This window comes from Salmo trutta, unplaced genomic scaffold, assembly GCF_901001165.1.
Source record: "Salmo trutta unplaced genomic scaffold, fSalTru1.1, whole genome shotgun sequence".
Classification (NCBI taxonomy): domain Eukaryota; kingdom Metazoa; phylum Chordata; class Actinopteri; order Salmoniformes; family Salmonidae; genus Salmo; species Salmo trutta.
The window spans coordinates 7,790-20,000 of record NW_021822340.1 but is presented as its reverse complement, the minus strand read 5'-3'; the positions used below and the strand labels follow the sequence as shown (position 1 = coordinate 20,000).

Below are 12,211 nucleotides of genomic sequence, written 5' to 3'. Positions count from 1 at the left end.
CTATAATAGCAGGGCCAACAGGTTGAATATACAGCAGCAGGGCCAGCAGGTTGAATCTATAATAGCAGGGCCAGCAGGTTGAATATACAAATCATGTTGGCTTTAAAACTGAAAAATTAAACTATGTACAGAACTTTTTGAGTTCAGTAACATTTGTTGAAAAACTGAAATGAATATGAGATATTTACCTCAAACTTGCCATCAAGCTCTCTCATGAGCTCCAGGAAGACAGGTTGGCTGACCAAGTTGGTGTCCAGCAGATCCTGAATAAAATGAGTACATTTGACATTTAGTACACAGACTCAAGCAGAGTTTTAAGAACAATTTATCATATAGATCTTGTCTTTTTCTAAATGTGTACATCATGAAGTTGGAAAATACATCCCTTTAATTTACTGCTTTCGCCATCATAATCAAATGATGTTACTCAGGCCACCTTTCCCTCTCCACCCCCTAGGGGGCGACCTCACTGTAGTCTATGGTTCTCTCTGATGGTGGGAACTAGGCTACTGTAACTGTGAACATCATAGCCCACATCTAACCCTTGGGGGGGCTTTGAACATTTGCATGAAACTTTGAGACCCAGCTGAAGAAGTGAGAAAATCCCAAGACGTCTGTAAATTGACTGTAAGTTTGTTGTTTGTCATCTGATGAAGGTCAGGAGAAGGGACCTTCTCAGTAGTACAGGACAGGACTGTCATAGTACCACATGCATTAGGCATTATAACATGTTATCAACCGGGTGGGTCGAGCCCTGAATGCTGATTGGCTGAAAGATGTGGTATATCAGACCCTATATCACAAAAAATTACTTATTTATGGTTGTAATTTACATCGGTAAACTATTTATAATAGCAAGAAGGCACCTCGGGTGTTTGTGGTATGTGGCCAAAGTAGTGCGCTATAAACTGAATAGGGTGCTATTTGGGACACATCCATGACCACGGACCAGAGAAATCAGTTTAAACAGCTTTAAGGCTTTCTATTTCAACTCACCAAAGGGCCTTGCAGGGTTTCGATGTCCTCTATGATTCTGGGCCCAAGGTCAGAGCAAGAGTGGTGGGGGCGTCCCAGAACCACTACAGAGCAGAATCCCAACCATACTACCACAACAAGATCCAGGGCTGAATTCATATTATTATCCTGGTTACAGCGGCTCACGTTCTTTCAATCCACAGAACAAAAGCCTCGCAAAATATATCAAAATATGCCCTTGAGAAGTCTTTCGAAGTCTTTGAGAAGTCTTTCAAGGAGTCCTTTTAGAGTTAAGCTGTGGAGTCTATGTTGACTGTACCTGTCTGTAGATGGAGAGTCAATGTGAGTCAGTAATGGTGGCCTGGTGTCTCTCTGGGGTTTATTTATATGTGAGACAGAGAGCTGTGCAGCAGCAGAGTCTGCTGGAGACAGCGATGATGGTTAGAGGTTACGGAGGTTTTGGGGTTTGTGGGTTCCTCTTCTTGGTAGGTTTCCTTTAAATCAGAGGTGTTCTGCTCCTAAATGGGTGACTCTTCCTCAGTACCCCCCCCCCCCCCCCCCCAGCTACCTCAGATCAGGTCAGTTCCGAGGGATTTTTTTGGAAGGGCCACTATGGGGGTGGGGGAGCGGGGTGAGTCAGTTTGGTGAGTGACGTGAAGAAAAAGAGGTTGGTATTGTCACGTTTGTCGTATGATGGAGACCAATGCACAGCGTGTGTAACTTTCCACATTTTATTGTAACTGTGAAACTATGCAAGACATACAAATAAACTAATGAACACAACAAACCGTGACGAAGAAGTGCAACATATACTTACTCAAAATAATCTCCCACAAAACCTAGTGGGAAAACCAACAACTTAAATATGATCCCCAATTAGAGACAACGATGACCAGCTGCCTCTAATTGGAGATCATCCCCCCAAAAAACAACATAGAAATACAGAAACTAGACAAACCCCCAAGATAGAAAAAAGAAACTAGAACCAACATAGAAATAAATAAACTAGACAAAACCCCCTGTCACACCCTGACCTACTCTGCCATAGAAAATAAACGCTTTCTATGGTCAGAATGTGACAGTACCCCCCCACCCCCCAAAGTGCGGACTCTGAACACAAAACCCTAAACAAAAAAAAACAGGGAGGGTTAGGGTGGGTGTCTAATGTCAGTGGCGGCTCTGGTGCAGGACAAAGAACCTTCTCATCCCACGGATTCTCCTGCATCGGAGGCGGTTCTGGTGCGGGACAAAGAACTCTCTCATCCTGCTTATTCCCCAGCATAAGAGGTGGCTCCGGTTCGGGGCATAGCCCCCGCTCTGCCATCTGATCGTTCCGCTTTCGTGTCACCGGACTGCGGATCATCGCCGGAGGCTCTGGACTGCAGAATGCCGCTGGAGGCTCCGGACTGGGGGACGTCGCTGGAGGCTCCGGACTGTGGGCCGCCGCCTCAGGAGGGTCCGGACTGTGGGCCGCCACCTCAGGAGGCTCCGGACTGTGCGCCGCCACCTCAGGAGGCTCCGGACTGGGAACTGTCGCCGGACGCTCTGGACTGGGAACTGTCGCCGGAAGCTCAGGACTGGCAACTGTCGCCGGAAGTTCTGGACTGGCAACTGTCGCCGGAAGTTCTGGACTGGCAACTGTCGCCGGAAGCTCTGGACTGGGAATGCGCACTGGAGGCCTGATGCGTGGGTTTGGCACAGGTGGTGCCAGACTGGTAACACGCACCTCAGGGCGAGTGCTGGGAGCAGGAACAGGACACCCCGGACTGGGCAGGCGCACTGGAGGCCTGATGCGTGGGGCTGGCACAGGTGGTGCCAGACTGGTGACAGGCACTTCAGGGCGAGTATGAGGAGCAGGCACAGGGCGTACTGGGCTGTGGAGGCGCACTGGAGGTCTGGAGCGTAGGGCTGGCACAATCCGTCCTGGCTGGATGCTCACTTTAGCCCGGCAAGTGCGGGGCGCTGGCACAGGACACACTGGGCTGTGAATGTGCTCTGGAGACACCGTGTGTATCACCACAAAACATGGTGCCTGACAGGTCACACGCTCCCTCAAGCGAGTGCGTGGAGGAGACACAGGACGTACCAGACTGGGGAGGCGCACTGAAGGCCAGATGCATGAAACTGGTGCATATGACACCAGACTGGTGTCACGCTCCTCAGCACGCCCGCTCTGCAGCGCTCTCAATGCCAACACCTCTCTCCGGAATCTTGCGTCGAGTTCCTCACTCGTCTCCCTGACTGGCTCTGGTTCACCCCTCAGCTCTCCACAGTAAGCACGAGGAGTTGGCTCAGGTCCCAAACCTGACTCCACCAAACTCCCCGTGTCCCCACCCCCCCAAAAAAACATTTTGGGGGGAGCTGCCTTTCGGGCTTCCGTCGTTGCCATGCTAGTTCTTCGTATTGTCGCCGTTCCTCTCTCGCTGCCTCGTAATATCACCGTTCTGCTCTCGCTGCTTCAATCTCCTCCTTTGGACGGCGATACTCCCCGGGCCTTGTCCAGGGTCCTGCCCTATCCAGGATTTCCTCCCAGGTCCAGTCCTCCTGACCACGCTGCTTGGTCCGTTGGTGGTGGGAGATTCTGTAACGTTTGTCGTATGATGGAGACCAAAGCGCAGCGTGTGTATCATTCCACATTTTACTGTGTTTTATTGTAACTGTGAAACTATGCAAGACATACAAATAAACTAATGAACAAAACAACAAACCGTGACGAAGAGGTGCAACATACACTTACTCAAAATAATCTCCCACAAAACCTAGTGGGAAAACCAACAACTTAAATATGATCCCCAATTAGAGACAACGATGACCAGCTGCCTCTAATTGGAGATCATCCCCAAAAAAACAACATAGACATACAGAAACTAGAACCCCACATAGAAATACAGAAACTAGACAAAGCCCCAATATAGAAAAAAGAAACTAGAACCAACATAGAAATAAATAAACTAGACAAAACCCCCTGTCACGCTCTGACCTACTCTACCATAGAAAATAAAAGCTTTCTATGGTCAGAAGGGTGTTTCGTCTGTCCTCATGGAGAAACCTTTCGAAAAACAGTTTTTGGTCGCAGGTAGAACCATTTTGAGTTCCATGTAGAACCCTTTTGAGTTCCATGTAGAATCCTTTAAAAGGTTCTACATGGATCTCAAAGGGTTGAAAAGAACCGAAGAACCCTTTTGGAAGCCTTTTTTCTAAGAGTGTAGATACTGTTGTCAGAGGCTGGTGATTAGGAGTATGCCGATCTGCCTTCTCAGCTAATGCCCTTGTCTTTTCCTGCTACCACTGGCTACTTTGTTGAGGGAAAATCTACTTGCTACGTTTGTGATAGGTTGTTTTGTCACCTAGCTATCTTAATATGAATGCAATGATGTAAGTCTCTCTGGATAAGGGCGTCTGATAAATGACTGAAATGGAAAAAATGGAAAAGAATGACGTTTTATTAAAAATGATAAATGCTCTGACATTATGTTATATATGTTATATAATGTAATGTACTGTATGTTATATATGTTATATAATATAATGTAATGTACTGTATGTTATCTATGTTATATAATGTAATGTACTGATGTGATCTATGTTATATAATGTAATGTACTGTATGTTATCTATATTATATAATGTAATGTACTGATGTGATCTATGTTATATAATGTAATGTACTGTATGTTATCTATGTTATATAATGTAATGTACTGATGTGATCTATGTTATATAATGTAATGTACTGTATGTTATCTATGTTATATAATGTAATGTACTGATGTGATCTATGTTATATAATGTAATGTACTGTATGTTATATATGTTATATAATGTAATGTACTGTACTGTATGTTATCTGTATATACATTGGTGGAAAAAGTGCCCAATTGTCATACCTCAGTAGTGATGACCAGGGATGTTCTCTTGATAAGTACGTGAATGGGACCATTTTCCTGTCCCGCTAAGCATTCAAAATGATATGACAAAAATGTATAGAGTAAAAAGTACATTATTTTCTTTAGGAACGTAGTGAATTAAAGGTAAACGTTTTCAAATATATAAATAGTAAAGTAAAGTACAGATACGCATGAAAACAACTTTTTTTTCCATTTCGACCTAAAATTACCCAAATCTAACTGCCTGTAGCTCAGGACTTGAAGCAAGGATATGCATATTCTTGATACCGTTTGAAAGGAAACACTTTGAAGTTTGTGAAAATGTGAGAGGAATGTTGGCAAATACAACACATTAGATCTGGTAAAATATAATACAAAGAAAAAAACTATTTTTTGTTGTTGTACCATCATCTTTGAAATGCAAGAGAAAGGCCATAATGTATTATTCCAACCCAGTCACAATTTAGATTTTGGCCACTAGATGGCAGCAGTGTATTTGCAAAGTTTTAGACTTATCCAATGAACCATTGCATAGTATCAAGACTGCCCAAATGTGCCTAATTGGTTTATTAATAACTTCAAAACTGTGCACTCTCCTCAAACAATAGCATGCCATTAGTTCACTGTAAATTGGACAGTGCAGTTAGATTAACAAGAATTTAAGCTTTCTGTCAATATATCTATGTCCTGGGAAATCATCTGGTTATGTACAACAACATGCTAATCGCATTAGCCTACGTTAGCTCAACCGTCCACGGGGGGACACTGATCCTGAAGTTAAATTATTTCTACTTAAGTACTTTACAGCACTGTGTATATGTTATATGGGAAATGTACTGTATATGGTAACCATATTTTGTAACCCTGTAGAATAGATAGACAATCATGGAACGTGAGCACTAACAGTAACCAGCTGTGGCTCAACCACCAGAGACATTTCTAAATACCTATCACCTCCACTACCCAGAGACATGTCTAATTACCTACCACCTCCACTACCCAGAGACATGTCTAAATACCTATCACCTCCACTACCCAGAGACATGTCTAAATACCTACCACCTCTACTACCCAAAGACATGTCTAAATACCTACCACCTCCACTACCCAGAGACATGTCTAATTACCTACCACCTCTACTACCCAGAGACATGTCTAATTAACAACCACCTCCACTACCCAGAGACATGTCTAAATACCTACCACCTCCATCATTATCATGCTGATGATGTGGAGCAGGAACTGCTAGTAACCAGCTGTGGTTAATCATATAGATAATGCTGATGACATGGAGTAGGAACTACTAGTAACCAGCTGTGGTTAATCCTATAGATAATGCTGATGACATGGAGAAGGCACTACTAGTAACCAGCTGTGGTTAATCCTATAGATAATGCTGATGATGTGGAGTAGGAACTACTAGTAACCAGCTGTGGTTAATCCTATAGATAATGCTGATGATGTGGAGTAGGAACTACTAGTAACCAGCTGTGGTTCCAACCATGATGCACAGAAAGACACTCAGCTATAGGGTGCTTTTACTAGCACTTTTAACCTCAAATAACTTTGACAACAGCCTTAACAACGTTTTCAGGACCAATACATCTGCAATACAACACAATCCTCCCTTTATTGATCTATTTGTACAGAAACTCTATATGTTGTGAGGTCACAGTGGCCTTATGGAAGACGTGTAGAGAGGAACTGCATTGGAAAAATATATATGAGTTGGTGTGATATATAGGAGTAAACACTCTGCTGAGTTGGTGTGATATATAGGAGTAAACCTGGGCTGAGTTGGTGTGATATATAGGAGGTAACCTGGGCTGAGTTGGTGTGATATATAGGAGTAAACCTGGGCTGAGTTGGTGTGATATATAGGAGTAAACCTGGGCTGAGTTGGTGTGATATATAGGAGGTAACCTGGGCTGAGTTGGTGTGATATATAGGAGTAAACCTGGGCTGAGTTGGTGTGATATATAGGAGGTAACCTGGGCTGAGTTGGTGTGATATATAGGAGGTAACCTGGGCTGAGTTGGTGTGATATATAGCAGTAAACCTGGGCTGAGTTGGTGTGATATATAGGAGGTAACCTGGGCTGAGTTGGTGTGATATATAGGAGGTAACCTGGGCTGAGTTGGTGTGATATTTAGGAGTAAACCTGGGCTGAGTTGGTGTGATATATAGGAGGTAACCTGGGCTGAGTTGGTGTGATATATAGGAGTAAACCTGGGCTGAGTTGGTGTGATATATAGGAGGTAACCTGGGCTGAGTTGGTATGATATATAGGAGGTAACCTGGGCTGAGTTGGTGTGATATATAGGAGTTAACCTGGGCTGAGTTGGTGTGATATTTAGGAGTAAACCTGGGCTGAGTTGGTGTGATATATAGGAGGTAACCTGGGCTGAGTTGGTGTGATATATAGGAGGTAACCTGGGCTGAGTTGGTGTGATATATAGGAGTAAACCTGGGCTGAGTTGGTGTGATATATAGGAGGTAACCTGGGCTGAGTTGGTGTGATATATAGGAGGTAACCTGGGCTGAGTTGGTGTGATATATAGGAGGTAACCTGGGCTGAGTTGGTGTGATATATAGGAGTAAACCTGGGCTGAGTTGGTGTGATATATAGGAGTTAACCTGGGCTGAGTTGGTGTGATATATAGTAGTAAACCTGGGCTGAGTTGGTGTGATATATAGTAGTAAACCTGGGCTGAGTTGGTGTGATATATAGGAGGTAACCTGGGCTGAGTTGGTGTGATATATAGGAGGTAACCTGGGCTGAGTTGGTGTGATATTTAGGAGTAAACCTGGGCTGAGTTGGTGTGATATATAGGAGGTAACCTGGGCTGAGTTGGTGTGATATATAGGAGTAAACCTGGGCTGAGTTGGTGTGATATATAGGAGGTAACCTGGGCTGAGTTGGTGTGATATATAGGAGGTAACCTGGGCTGAGTTGGTGTGATATATAGGAGGTAACCTGGGCTGAGTTGGTGTGATATATAGGAGTTAACCTGGGCTGAGTTGGTGTGATATTTAGGAGTAAACCTGGGCTGAGTTGGTGTGATATATAGGAGGTAACCTGGGCTGAGTTGGTGTGATATATAGGAGGTAACCTGGGCTGAGTTGGTGTGATATATAGGAGTTAACCTGGGGTTAGTTGGTGTGATATATAGGAGTAAACCTGGGCTGAGTTGGTGTGATATATAGGAGGTAACCTGGGCTGAGTTGGTGTGATATATAGGAGGTAACCTGGGCTGAGTTGGTGTGATATATAGGAGGTAACCTGGGCTGAGTTGGTGTGATATATGCAGTGAGGGGGAAAAAGTATTTGATCCCCTGCTGATTTTGTTTGTTTTCCCACTGACAAAGAAATGATCAGTCTATAATTTTAATGGTAGGTGTATTTGAACAGTGAGAGACAAAATAACAACAAAAAATCCAGAAAAATGCATGTCATAAATGTTAGAAATTGATTTGCATTTTAATGAGGGAAATAAGTGTTTGACCCCTCTGCAAAACATGACTTAGTACTTGGTGGCAAAACCCTTGTTGGCAATCAGAGAGGTCAGAAGTTTCTTGTAGTTGGCCACCAGGTTTGCACACATCTCAGGGGGATTTTTTCCCACTCCTCTTTGCAGATATTCTCCAAGTCATTAAGGTTTCGAGGCTGACGTTTGGCAACTCGAACCTTCAGCTCCCTCCACAGATTTTCTATGGGATTAAGGTCTGGAGACTGGCTAGGCCACTCCAGGACCATAATGTGCTTCTTCTTGAGCCACTCCTTTGTTGCCTTGGCCGTGTGTTTTGGGTCATTGTCATGCTGGAATACCCATCCACGACCCATTTTCAATGCCCTGGCAAGGGAAGGAGGTTCTCACCCAAGATTTGACGGTACATGGCCCCGTCCATTGTCCCTTTGATGCAGTGAAGTTGTCCTGTCTCCTTGGCAGAAAAACACCTCCAAAGCATAATGTTTCCACCTCCATGTTTGACGGTGGGGATGGTGTCCTTGGGGTCATAGGCAGCATTCCTCCTCCTCCAAACACGGCGAGTTGAGTTGATGCCAAAGAGCTCTATTTTGGTCTCATCTGACCACAACACTTTCACCCAGTTGTCCTCTGAATCATTCAGATGTTCATTGGCAAACTTCAGATGGGCATGTATATGTGCTTTCTTGAGCAGGGGGACCTTGCGGGCGCTGCAGGATTCAGTCCTTCACGGCGTAGTGTTACCAATTGTTTTCTTGGTGACTATGGTCCCAGCTGCCTTGAGATTATTGACAAGATCCTCCCGTGTAGTTCTGGGCTGATTCCTCACCGTTCTCATGATCATTGCAACTCCACGAGGTGAGATCTTGCATGGAGCCCCAGACCGAGGGAGATCGACAGTTCTTTTGTGTTTCTTCCATTTGCGAATAATCGCACCAACTGTTGTCACCTTCTCACCAAGCTGCTTGGCGATGGTCTTGTAGCCCATTCCAGCCTTGTGTAGGTCTACAATCTTGTCCCTGACATCCTTGGAGAGCTCTTTGGTCTTGGCCATGGTGGAGAGTTTGGAATCTAATTGATTGATTGATTGCTTCTGTGGACAGGTGTCTTTTATACAGGTAACAAACTGAGATTAGGAGCACTCCCTTTAAGAGTGTGCTCCTAATCTCAGCTCGTAACCTGTATAAAAGACACCTGGGAGCCAGAAATCTTTCTGATTGAGAGGGGGTCAAATACTTATTTCCCTCATTAAAATGCAAATCAATTTATAACATTTTTGACATGCGTTTTTCTGGATTTTGTTTTTGTATTCTGTCTCTCACTGTTCAAATAAACCTACCATTAAAATTATAGACTGATCATTTCTTTGTCAGTGGGCAAACGTACAAAATCAGCAGGGAATCAAATACTTTTTTTCCCTCACTGTAGGAGAGTTCTTGTAAAAATTGCAAATTTACATCACCAATACTGCGTCCCAAAAGGCAACCTATTCCCTACATAGTGCACTATGCTATGGGCCTTGGCCAAAAGTAGTGAACTATATAGTGAACATGGTGAGATTTGGGATACAGCGAGAGTCTGAGTTTTCGTGCTGTAAGCATTACTAGAAATTGAAGGTGTCTAGCAGCAAAGTTATTTCCAAACCACAGTTCATTGTCTTACCAAGGTAAAAGTGTCTCTGTGGCTGCTAGAATTTCTGAATTCCCCACAGGAAGTTAGGTGTTGTGCAGCACTCAGCTATTTCTACCAAAATGGACATTTATCACTTAACTTTATCAAATCGTATCTGTATGCTATGTCATGTTATCTTATCTTTATGTCATGTCTTGTCATGTTAAGTTATCTCATCTTTATGTCACGTCATGTTCTGTTATCTTTGTCTTATCTTCATGTTATCTTATCTTCATGTTATCTTATCTTCATGTTATCTTATCTTCATGTTATCTCATCTTCATGTTATCTAATCTTCATGTTATTTTATCTTCATGTTATCTTATCTTCATGTTATCTTATCCTATGTTATCTCATCTTCATGTTATCTCATCTTCATGTTATCTTATCTTCATGTTATCTTATCTTCATGTTATCTCATCTTCATGTTATCTTATCTTCATGTTATCTTATCTTCATGTTATCTCATCTTCATGTTATCTTATCCTATGTTATCTCATCTTCATGTTATCTTATCTTCATGTTATCTTATCTTATGTTATCTCATCTTCATGTTATCTCATCTTCATGTTATGTTATCCTATGTTATCTCATCTTCATGTTATCTTATCTTCATGTTATCTTATCTTCATGTTATCTTATCCTATGTTATCTCATCTTCATGTTATCTTATCTTCATGTTATCTTATCTTCATGTTATCTTATCCTATGTTATCTTATCTTCATGTTATCTTATCTTCATGTTGTCTTATCTTCATGTTGTCTTATCTTCATGTTATCTCATCTTCATGTTATCTTATCTTCATGTTATCTTATCCTATGTTATCTTATCTTCATGTTATCTTATCTTCATGTTGTCTTATCTTCATGTTATTTTATCTTCATGTTATCTCATCTTCATGTTATCTTATCTTCATGTTATTTTATCTTCATGTTATCTTATCTTCATGTTGTCTTATCTTCATGTTATCTTATCCTATGTTATCTCATCTTCATGTTATTTTATCTTTACCTTATAGAATAAAATGAAATACAATCTTTTTATCATAGAATAGTAACCAGCTATGGTTAATCCTATAGATAATGCTGATGATGTGGAGTAGGAACTACTAGTAACCAGCTGTGGTTAATCCTATAGATAATGCTGATGACGTGGAGTAGGAACTACTAGTAACCAGCTGTGGTTAATCCTATAGATAATGCTGATGACGTGGAGTAGGAACTACTAGTAACCAGCTGTGGTTAATCCTATAGATAATGCTGATGATGTGGAGTAGGAACTACTAGTAACCAGCTATGGTTAATCCAATAGATAATGCTGATGACGTGGAGTAGGAACTACTAGTAACCAGCTGTGGTTCCAACCATGATGCACAGAAAGACACTCAGCTTTTCTCTCTTTTCTCCCCCGCTCACTATTCCGCTCAGTACACACACTGCTTCCACTCAAAGGCTGCACCCTAATCCTTATATAGTGCACTACCCAATGGGCCCTGGTCTAAAGTAGTGCACTACCTTATGGGCCCTTGTCTAAAGTAGTGCACTACCCTATGGGCCCTGGTCTAAAGTAGTGCACTACCTTATGGGCCCTGGTCGAAAGTAGTGCACTACCTTATGGGTCCTGGTCAAAAGTAGTGCGCTACCCCTATGGGCTCTGGTCTAAAGTAGTGCACTACCCTATGGATTATGAAATTAGTGCACTAAAAAGGGAATAGAGTTCCATTTGGAACGTATCCACTTGTTCAACAGCCTCTTATCTCTTTTACCTCAAATAATTTTGACAACAGCCTTAACAACGTTTTCAGGACCAATACATCTGCAATACAACACAATCCTCCCTTTATTGATCTATTTGTACAGAAACTCTATATGTTGTGAGGTCACAGTGGCCTTATGGATGACGTGTAGAGAGGAACTGCATTGGAAAAATATATATGAGTTGGTGTGATATATAGGAGTAAACACTCTGCTGAGTTGGTCTGATATATAGGAGTTAACCTGGGCTGAGTTGGTGTGATATATAGGAGTTAACCTGGGCTGAGTTGGTGTGATATATAGGAGTAAACCTGGGCTGAGTTGGTGTGATATATAGGAGTAAACCTGGGCTGAGTTGGTGTGATATATAGGAGGTAACCTGGGCTGAGTTGGTGTGATATATAGGAGGTAACCTGGGCTGAGTTGGTGTGATAT

At 42.6% G+C, this 12,211-nt stretch overlaps 1 protein-coding gene across 1 annotated transcript in view; it reads right to left on the bottom strand.

Moving 5' to 3' along the window:
- LOC115181885 (uncharacterized) overlaps window positions 1-1,485 on the bottom strand; it is a 2,934-nt gene extending 1,449 nt beyond the window's left edge. The window contains exons 1-2 of the mRNA XM_029743567.1: window positions 997-1,485; window positions 189-263 (exon numbers count right to left, since the gene is read on the bottom strand). Coding sequence (XP_029599427.1) covers window positions 189-263; window positions 997-1,134 — 213 coding nt within the window. The 5' untranslated portion in view covers window positions 1,135-1,485. The remainder of the gene's footprint in view (window positions 1-188; window positions 264-996) is intronic.
- Window positions 1,486-12,211: the final 10,726 nt, after the last annotated feature.